This window comes from Haliotis rufescens, unplaced genomic scaffold (assembly GCF_023055435.1).
Source record: "Haliotis rufescens isolate VD_foot unplaced genomic scaffold, xgHalRufe1.0.p SCAF_6, whole genome shotgun sequence".
Classification (NCBI taxonomy): domain Eukaryota; kingdom Metazoa; phylum Mollusca; class Gastropoda; order Lepetellida; family Haliotidae; genus Haliotis; species Haliotis rufescens.
Window position 1 is genome coordinate 49,408,367 of NW_025964334.1, and position 11,375 is coordinate 49,419,741.

Consider the following 11,375-nt stretch of genomic DNA (forward strand, 5'->3'; position numbering starts at 1 on the left):
CATAACTCGTAATAGCCACTTGTGGCACTACGATCGAGCCCAGGAATACCAGCCTAGTCAGCCTAGTCAGTTTACTTTCTTCCCTCGGTAAGATGGCATCGTGTACACGGAATGTTTTGGGTTATTACTTTTTGAATACACTGAATGTAAAGAAGTAATAGTATTGTAATCATAAATAATTTCACACAGGGTATGGCGTACTTGCATAAATCTGAAGTCCGTTGCCATGGCAGCCTCAGGTCGTCGAACTGCGTGGTGGACGGCAAGTTCTCCCTCAAGGTCACCGACTTCGGCCTACACAGTCTCCGGGCGAACAAGAGCGGAGAGCTCGAGGGCAACACACACGCCAAGTTTGAGAGTGAGTCGAAATACCCGCTATGAATGCGAGCCCAAGAATGGACTTCACACACATTGTACACATGTATAGAATCGAACCCTGGTCTTCGGTGTGACGAGCGAATATTTTATCCACTATTGTAGTTCACCGCTTGAAAACTAGTATAGTTCTTGAGGGATGAGGTGAGGTGAGGTGAGGTGAGGTGAGGTGAGGTGAGGTGAGGTGAGGTGAGGTGAGGTGAGGTGAGGCAAACTGACATTTAACGCCGAGTTCAAAGTTAGTGAAGTGCATGCAGTGTGCGTGTGTTGGGAGGGGGGGGGGGGGGGGGGGGGGGGATTGCTTGTTCTATTCAGTACTTATGCCGCTTTTATAGTGCAAGCCTGCTCAGACACCGTGATGCAGTTTAACATTAATACCCATCTCAGACACAGTATACCGACCCCGGGCAGACCAGTCCTTGTTTTAGCCCTTTCATGCCGAGCGCCAGACAGGGTAACAAAAGTACCACATTTTAACATCGTTTGGTATGACCCTTCCAGGGGAACGAACCACCAACCTTCCGCTTTCCGAGTAGACGCTTTATCCGCTTGACCATGCATGGAGGCGGTCTAATACTATTCGTAACGTATTTTGTCATAAAAACATAACGAAGTACACGTATAGATACTGAAAAATGGTAAACGTGGGACAGACCAACAAAATATTACTAGTGTTCACAATATCAACCATTTGTTTCCTCGTAATGACGTCATACTATTCACTCATTGGCTGTGTTTGCGTACATTAGAGATGCTGTGGGTGGCGCCCGAGCACCTGATGGACGAGGGGGGAACCCAAAAGGGGGACGTCTACAGTTTTGGCATCATCCTGGAGGAGATGATTGTTCGGTCTGCCCCCTATGACACGTACAGAGGAATTATGGATCCGCAAGGTGAGGAATCAAACAGAATTAGTGTTGGGACTGAGGGCTTGGTTCTGATGGTGTTTGGCTCATAGTTTAATTTAAGTCAGCGTGTCTTGGGACATTAAGGCAATGCTTTGGTCAGTATGTGTAAATATGACGTCAGGATGTTACCACATCACTGGGTGAAGGTCACTCATCAGTGTAGTGACACATCCAGCCATATATATATGAATCCAACAACCGCTATTATCTTTATAGGTCTCCTCTGGGTGAAAGGCCCAAGGTGTCACAATTCACTGTGCAGAGTAATATCCCAAAGCTGGGTTAGGATCCGCTGTCATAGTTTCTAATCCCAAATTCACGCTGAATATGATCCTTGATTTGTCTGCTACATACACATGATCGCGGGTCCCATAAACGTGACTGTACTGTCTGGCTGGCACAGATTTAACTTCAGAGAAATCACACAACAAAACTCCATGTTTTCCGACTGTTTCATTCTGCCGCATTACAGGTTACACACAAACAAATGTTTTCTAATAGAGTTCTATAGTAACGTTATATTTAAAATAATACTAATTAAGCATTCAAAAGCTATTACCTGTCAATGTGTGCACAGTGTGGCCTTCGAGCAGCATTAAAAAAAAATGACTAGCTCAGCCAGCTCCTTTTCCGAGCTCAGGAAGCGAAACCAGCCACCCCCAGTTCCGCACCAAATGTCACCTACTTGAAAATATCTGTGGTCACATCCAGCATAAGTCATCATGTTGAAAAAGACAGTACACAATATACAACAACATGGTCAGTTTTAATAACTGGATGGATGTACATCTAAAAGAGATAAAAATCTTACACAATATCATCCAATCACAGCCTGCAGATATCTCTCGTTCTGCACTACGAAAACGGCACAGTCACAACTGGTTCTAATTTGGTGTTGTCGAACCTAAAGTACAGGCCACTGCGCATGCTCGCATGTTACATCCTGTACACCCGGGCAATACATAAAATACGGACAATACAACATAACCTTTCCTAGCTGGCAGAAACCGAAATACCCATTTATGTTGAAATACTACAGTGACCATGCCACATTTGGCTTTCCTCTCACATAAAGATGACATATAATTGAAATCCCACAGGTTCAGAGGGGTATTAATCCCAAGTCATTCACTCACTGACCATCAATTACAATTTCTACCTTACACTGAGCATGGTTTACTGCCATGACTTGGTGCACTGATTGAACCTTGAGTTGAGTATAAAACATTTATTCACAGTTTTAGCATTGATTCATATATGTTTTACAATGTATTTCACGTTTGACACAGCACAAAAAAGGAATGATTCACATAAGAAATAACTTCTATATATTAAATTCTTTCAATGAGACATTTCCGTAGGTGTACAAATACATTTAATTCCCATGTTCAACAAAGGACATGTATTTTTATCTTGTTCCAACTATTGTAACCTTTGAGGCGAACCCATAGCCGAAATAAACATTACACGGATTATTCCCCCTGAGGTGATGGTGAAGAATGATGTATGGGTATATGGACATATAAATAATGCATAGAGATAAAACACACACACACACACACACACACACACACACACACACACACACACACACACACACACACACACACACACACACACACACACACACACACACACACACACACGCACACACACACACACACACACACACACACACACACACACACACACACACACACACCATCTTAATTTTATCAAATTCTTATCCGAACATCGTTTCCCATTTCTATGTTGAGGTTTGAGGTCATGTACATTCCAGATATAGTGGAGCGCGTCGCGAGCCACGATAACCCACCTTTCCGTCCCAAAGTGAACCAGGCGTTTGGTCCCAAGGGGGTTCATGAACTTATGCATCACTGTTGGGTGGAGAACCCAGAGGACAGACCCAACTTCGACGCAATAGCCAAAACACTCCGAACTCTACAAGGGTAAGAAAAGATTTTACAGACGTTTCGTTCATCAAATAAACTCCACCAAACCCTTTTTATATTCATAATAAAGCGCCATTGCTCGATTCCAACTGTACCGTGAACATGTATTTATGAATCACTATCAAATAGTGACGATGCCAGGTTTTCGCGAACCGATGAGCGTATATACCCCATTAGTGCAAATTTGCAAAACCTGAAAAAATAGCTTATCCTCGTTCTTTTGTAATTTAAGTGTATACACTCTCCATACCTGATACTGGATTGATACGCTGACTGTTGACCTGTCTTATACAATGTTGACGCCTACATGCCTGTATATTGTTGACTCCAGGTTTAAGACTGACAATTGTTATGCCTGTATATTGTTGACTCCAGGTCTAAGACTGACAACTGTTACGCCTATCTATTTTTGACTACAGATCTAAGACTGACAACTGTCACGCGTATATATTGTTGACTCTAGGTCTGAGACTGACAACTATTACGCCTATATATTTTGACTCCAGATCTAAGACTGACAACAGTCACGCATGTATATTGTTGACTCCAGGTCTTGGACTGACAACTGTCACGCGTATATATTGTTGACTCTAGGTCTGAGACTGACAACTGTTACGCCTATATATTTTTGACTACAGATCTAAGACTGACAACAGTCACGCATGTATATTGTTGACTCCAGGTCTTGGACTGACAACAGTCACGCATGTATATTGTTGACTCCAGGTCCAAGACTGACAACATCGTCGAGGCGTTGATCCACCGCCTCGAGGACTACGCCTCCAATCTGGAGGACATCGTGGAGGAGAGGACCCAGCAACTCATCGCCGAGAAGAAGAAGTCGGAAGCACTCCTCTACCAGATCCTTCCAAGGTAGGTCGGCGTTCACCTGGTCGTGCCAACATGTATATTCAACTATAGTCAAACACCGTTATGTCGAACTTTTATGTGTGGAACGTTTGTTTCGAAGTAAAAGCTTGGTCCCTGTGTACTCCTTCTTTATTGATCATTTTCGGTTGCATTCATTGCATTTCAGTTTGGCTGCATTGTCATTTCCATGAAACGTCGTTGTCACACATCGTATAAACATAGACCTCTTGTACAAGGCATTGGTCATCAAATTGTCGAATCACGTAATACACATTTTCTTCTGATGGCCCAAACGTTACAAAGCTTCTTATTCGTTGGTTTGATTGACAGGTCGGTTGCTGAGCAACTCAAGCAAGGGAAGTCTGTTGTCCCAGAGACGTATGAGAGCGTCAGCATCTTCTTCAGTGATGTTGTTGGCTTCACGTCCATGTGCTCAGAGAGTACTCCAATGGAGGTGAGTCTGATTTCCCGTGTCCAACTCATGATGAAGTGGTTACAACATGCGACTTCGCGAACACCTGGTGTCATCACTATTTGATAGTGATTCATAAACACATGCTCATGGTATAGTCGGAATCGTACAGTCGACTATGTTTTTGGAGGCTTTGTCGCGACGAGATGATTAAGTTTATTATCGTAGTTGATGTCGTTGAATGATGCTTACACCGTCGACCAGTTGTATAGTTACACTTTCCTGGCAGACTTTGTATAGCGGTGATATTACCGACTAAATACACCCACTCACGCTAACTGACTCTTGTCAAATATTTCTGTTATCAAATAATTTGCTGCGGGGGCAGACTACATACCATTATTTCCTGAGTGGTTTAAACGCGAAAGTTGCGAAAGCCCCCAGGAAGCAAATAACTTTTAACATCGAAGCCCAAAGGAAATGATAATCATCGGGTATAATAGTGGCAAACATGTGGGTAACTGTCACTTGCGTACCAACGTTTCAATACTACAGCAGTTACTTACCACAGTACAAGACAGTGCTTACGACAATCCGAGACACTGCTTACTACAGTACAAGACAGTGCTTACGACAATCCGAGACACTGTTTACTACAACCCGAAACATTACTCTTACCTTTCTCATAATTTGGATCCTAGACTTAATGTTTATATCCGCAATGTTTTACAGGTTGTGACCTTCCTGAGTGACCTCTACTCCTTGTTTGACAGCGTCATTGACAACTTCGACGTCTACAAGGTCAGTCGAAAACATAAATCGTCAAAGAAAACCGAACCAATTTTATAGCATTGTTGATATTCATTTTGCCCTGTTATACGTGACCATATTATGGAAATAAAGCGAAACTATTCAACCTTAGATAATTAGTATTCTATTATAGAATCGATATATTGTCGGGCTATGGGCATGATCATCATCTTATTTATGACAAGACCCCGAATATTGTACAATGTTACCTCATCTCACACAAGGCAGATAAAGTCTCGCCATGCATCATGTATTGAATCTGTCTCACCATCACACGTAATGGTTCTTCTCCCCAGGTGGAAACAATCGGCGATGCCTACATGGTTGTGTCAGGGGTCCCGATCCGGAACGGCCAACGTCATGCTGTGGAGATCTGTAGGCTGGCACTGGCGCTGTTGTCGGGGGTAGAGACCTTCGTTTTCAGACACAGACCTCAGGACAAACTGAACGTCAGGATCGGGATACACACAGGTGACTCATCCCAATAGTTGGATGTAGAACGTTGTACCAGAACTAACAGAGTGGGTTTGGCTTTCCCTTTACGTCAATCAGTATTCCAGCAGCTCCAGTCTTTGGTGATTACATTTCATGCTCTTTCTACGACGATTTCAAAGAGAGTCATACAACTCGAAGTTGTTTTATCAGGGTTACAACTTTCAAGGCCTCAGTAAAGCTTTTTACAAACTTTGCGGAGGCCATATCCAAATAGACGAATCAGTGACCAAAATAATGTCCGATGCACTTCCCTAGTGTGTCTTCTCCCGTGTCTTTTCAGGTGGCCACTTTACTTGCCATTGCATGTGTTTATGATGGGTGCCACCTTTGAGGCAGGATGTTTTCGCGAACACCTAGTGTCATCACTATTTGATAGTGATTAATAAACACATGCTCATGATATGGTCGGAATCGTACATTTGACTCGTACATGGAAAGGGTTCTGTCGCTTTTATTTGGATGTAGAATATTGCATAGTGTTCTCTTTTACCAGATATGATTGACTAGTTATGGCTTTAGCATTATTCCAGCGATATCACGGCAGTGGACACCAGACATCGAGCCCGTAACGAGAGATCGCTTAAACCACTTGGCTCCCACACCACTGTACTTCTCAAATTCCCTAACTATAACAATAGCTTACGCTTTCTACCTTATAAACTTCATGTTTGACAAAAAGCTTTAACCAATTGATAAGCACATCACCCATCTTGTACCATAAGGTTAACATCATTTACCAAAGGGTATCGTTTCAGTTTTGAAAGCGTTGTTTGTTTGTACCAATGATTTGTTGTTTGCACTAATAAATTATGTTTTGGAGTATTCATGTCGTAAAAAAGCTGAAGAAAAACTAAGCTGCATCTCCTCAACTAAGTTACACCCTTCTTACCCTATGTAACGTTTCGTTTAAGCACGTTAACCTCTACCAACAGGGTAATGTAATGATACAATGGTGTCCATCACATAAGATCTTTACATAATCCATCTTCTTTCTGGTATCTTCTAGTGTCTTACATTGATAAGGACATTTTGGATATAGGAAGATATAGTATGCCAAAGTTATTTGTCAAAGAAAAAACAGTAACAGCATAAACATTACATGGAAATCTTCTAAAGGTCTGGTAACCTATTGGCCTGAACCCACGTGAATCCAATGTGGAATGATGTGTAGGGCCAAGTGTCAGGTGTTTCTGACTGGAACTGCAATCTGTTCTCGACGATGTTGCAGGTCCCTGTGCTGCTGGTGTAGTGGGGCTGAAGATGCCGCGATACTGTCTGTTTGGAGACACAGTCAACACAGCATCTAGGATGGAGTCCACGGGTGAAGGTAAGCGTATACATACTTGTAATGGAAAATGAATTTGACATTTTAAATGATACATTTGGAAAGCTTTATGATGGCACCTCCATAATTATTATTACACATTTTGGGAGTGTACTCTGACTGAATGCATGTGTCACAAAACCGATGAAGGATTTAGACAGAATTTGTCAACACCTGATGAAGGATTAAGACAGAATTTGTCAACACCCGATGAAGGATTTAGACGAAATTTGTCAACACCCAATAAATGATTTAGACAGAATTTGTCAACAACCGATGAAGGATTTAGACAGACTTTGTCAGCACCTGATGAAGGATTTAGACAGAATTTGTCAACACCTGATGAAGGATTTAGACAGAATTTGCACAGACGGAGCATGTCATACACCTGATGAAGTATGCAGACAGAATATTTCGTGCAACTGATGAAGGTTCAGCCTGCAAATATCATACACCTGATGGAGGGGTGCGTTGTGCCTATCGGGAATAAAGAAGGTTATTCACAACGTCTAAGTGCCAAGACGAATTCAAGAAATAATGATTAAATTTATTGCCGAATTCAACCAGTACAATTTTTTACTAACTCTTTTGAAATATTCATCCTTTTCCTTCAGCTCTGAGGATCCACCTCAGTGGTACAACGAAGGCTATTCTGGACAAAGTCGGCCAATTTGATACACCCCTTAGAGGCCAGGTTCCTATGAAGGTGTGTAGAACAATGGCATAGTATTATCTATGTGAGTGAGTGAGTGAGTGAGTGAGTGAGTGAGTGAGTGAGTGAGTGAGTGAGAGAGTGAGTGAGTGAGTGAATTTATTTTTCTTATTTTTATAATCAGATCATATGCCCGTTCTCTTTGTGTTTTCGATTTATGAATGATTTTACCGGGGGATATATTATGTGTGTCCCTTATACTTTCATTCGTAAGAGTCCAAGACTTTTTTAATACCCTTTAAACCTCGACGGTTAGATGGGGCTCCTATTTTTCAATGCAACGATATTATATAATGTTTCAGGGTAAGGGATTACAGACAACATATTGGCTAGTTGGCGAGAAACATGTGACAAAAGATGTAGAAAAGGAACAGAAGGTTCAGCAGAAGCAGCAGCAGCAAGTTTTACATCAGCAAGAAGAAGAAGAAGAAGAAGAAGAACAACAACAACATCAACAACAACAACATGTTGAGCATCACCATCCGGAAAGGGCCGAGGACCAGATGACAGAGAACGAGGAAATAGTCAACAGTCCACAAAGAAGTGTTAAGCTGGACGGATGGGCGGAACAGACCGAATCAGACGATAGTGGGGTGACCATTGGGCCTGAGTTAGACAGAGATCCATGGGGTACAGCTGACCCTCAGGTCTGGAACCACGCTGACCTGTCACCAGGGAGAGCTAAAGTTGTACGTATCCAAGTCCAGCAGCATGGTGCGTTGAAGCCAGAGAAGAGGATCGTGTTCCAGGAACCGCACCTTGATGAGGTGATAGGACGACGGGGTAACGATCAACGTCATGACTGAAGAACTGTGAATATTGGCGAAGGCGGACAGTGCACGACAGGGAAAGTGATGTCGTGTTTGCATATTAGAATTTGGTATGGAATGTGAGGAGAAGTGCACAGGAAGGACATTTGTGTTATTTAGGAGATAAACATTATGTGGTTTCAGATTTGCAGCTGATGTTGAGTATCCATGTCAGCGGGCCTGACCACCCAATCCCGTTAGTCGCCTCTTACGACAGGCATAGTCGCCTTTCACGGCAAGCATGGGTTGCTGAAGACCTATTCTACTCCGGGTCGTATTTCATGTTAATCACGTTACACTTGGATCATATTGCACCTTTGTTATACATGTGTCATACCATATTGAATCAAGTTATATCCATTTACTAACACTATATTGGCTTAGTTATATATTTTCTTGCACTTTATGTGCTTAGTTGTATTTGTTTTATAACACATGCTCGGTTATATGTTTTATAACATATTATTATTGGTTGTATATATGTTAGTTCTAATTCAGCTTGTAACCAGTTAAATATATTTAATAACACATTGTGTTCTGTAATATGTTTACAGACATTACGTTTAGTTTTAAGTATTTAGTAACATATTGTGTTCCGTTATATGTTTTACAGTACATTACCTTCAGTTATAAGCGCTTACTAACATATTGTGTTCCGTTATGTTACAGTGCATTACGTTCAGTTATAAGTATTTAGTAACATATTGTGTTCCGTTATATGTTTTACAGTACATTACCTTCGGTTATAAGCGCTTACTAACATATTGTGTTCCGTTATGTTACAGTGCATTACGTTCAGTTATAAGTATTTAGTAACATATTGTGTTCCGTTATATGTTTTACAGAACATTACCTTCAGTTATAAGCGCTTACTAACATATTGTGTTCCGTTATGTTACAGTACATTACGTTCAGTTATAAGTATTTAATAACAAATTATGTTCCGTTATGTTTTACAGTACATTACGTTCAGTTATAAGTATTTAATAAAACATAGTGTTCGGTAGTGTGTTTACAGTTCATTACGTTCAGTTATAAGTATTTAATAACACATAGTTTTCTGTAGTGTGTTTACAGTTCATTACGTTCAGTTATAAGTATTTAATAACACATTGTGTTCGGCAGTGTGTTTACAGTTCATTACGTCCAGTTATAAGTATATAATAACACATTGTGTTCGGCAGTGTGTTTACAGTTCATTACGCTTTGGTTTAAGTATTAAGTATACATGCTCAGTTATATGTACTTTAAAAATAAAATGTATCTAGGCATCGTCTGTTCTCTATTAGATGATTGTTAGGCCCTGAATTGTTATAGTTAGATCTCGAGGTCATAGCTAGCGACTTTCGGATAAAGTTGCATTTTGTGTAGCAAATGTGAAATGAGTGCAGCACACCCTGGACATTGCCAGAATTGTACATTTCACATTGACAATAGCTATGTACGTCAATCAGGTTATTTTCACGGCTCGGGCCTTCTTGAAGGCTACTAACTTTGATAATTTAAGTGGCCAGAGGCGGACGTTGTTTCAAAGGTATCGATACTGACACCACATACCTCGCGGAAACCTAGAGACAGTGACTTGTGTCCCTTTGAGATAACTCATGCACATTCTCTTACCGAGGGGAGTGGTTCACGCAACAACGTATGGCATTATCTTCTGTCTATTTGATGACGGACAGCTCCTTTGATTAATGGTGCACTGCTTGAGGAATAAAGTTTGCTCTACCCCTTTGTGTAAAGTAAAGCTATATCAGCGCTAGTATCAAATAGAAATTATTATACGAGCGTGTGTGTCAAACTCGTGAAAGAATTCATGTATTACCCTCGCTATCGCTCTCACACGCGTTTCGTAAAATCAGTATGACACACATGTGAGTGTAATAATTTGTTGTTTACCCATTATTTCTTAATCCTTTTCAGCTCCCCTTTAGAAACGTGCACTGATCACCACCGCTGTCCTAGAAAACTACAATTTGTCGAATGACGTCAACAATCCTCAACTGTGACTTCATTTCTTGTGTGACGTCATTCGGACCTTACGTCACAATAAGATTTGAATGACGTCAACAATGCCGTTCGGCTACTGAAACAATACACTGGTACACGAGAAGTCATATTTGCACAAGTGCACATTCGATTTTTATGAACTCGGTTATTTCTAACCCTATGGGTAATAAATAACTATGGATAACTTTTATTCCCGATGAGCGTGAACTCCATAATTCCGAGTTACAAGTCGCTATATAGTTGCCATATAATAGCTGATGTTGACAGTGTTTTGTACTCATTGTCAATTTTAAGAAAGGAAATAATTGAAAGATATATGATGGCACATCTTTTTCAACAAATATTTCACTGACGTCAACATATTAGTTCTGTGAGTTAAAGTTAACCGTTTGGGCAATCGGTGAGGTAAATATAGTTACCGCCACAATTTAGTGAAAGCTTAGATAACAATACAACATTTGAAATTACCAATAAACTTTGAAAATTCAATCAAACAACACTTTCCTGCTCTGCAGACGCGCTCTCACACAATACTTTCTTGCTCTGCACACTCAAACAAGACTCTCTTGCTCTACACACTGAAACAAGTCGTTCTTGCTTTGAACACTCAAACAAAACTTTCTTCCTCGAACCCGGGCATTCAGCGTGACGAGCGAACGCTTTAACCACAAGGCTACCCCACCACCCCTGGTCCCTAG

General features: G+C 41.1%; 1 protein-coding gene across 1 annotated transcript in view; it reads left to right on the top strand.

Moving 5' to 3' along the window:
* The window catches only part of LOC124126169 (atrial natriuretic peptide receptor 1-like), a 57,992-nt gene extending 48,062 nt beyond the window's left edge, over positions 1-9,930 (top strand). Inside the window, exons 14-23 of the mRNA XM_048386405.1 lie at positions 190-358; positions 1,125-1,268; positions 3,064-3,232; positions 3,962-4,108; positions 4,436-4,559; positions 5,250-5,318; positions 5,624-5,798; positions 7,051-7,149; positions 7,761-7,852; positions 8,161-9,930. Of these exons, the coding sequence (XP_048242362.1) occupies positions 190-358; positions 1,125-1,268; positions 3,064-3,232; positions 3,962-4,108; positions 4,436-4,559; positions 5,250-5,318; positions 5,624-5,798; positions 7,051-7,149; positions 7,761-7,852; positions 8,161-8,664 (1,692 nt within the window). The 3' untranslated portion in view covers positions 8,665-9,930. The remainder of the gene's footprint in view (positions 1-189; positions 359-1,124; positions 1,269-3,063; positions 3,233-3,961; positions 4,109-4,435; positions 4,560-5,249; positions 5,319-5,623; positions 5,799-7,050; positions 7,150-7,760; positions 7,853-8,160) is intronic.
* The last annotated feature ends 1,445 nt before the right edge of the window (positions 9,931-11,375 follow it).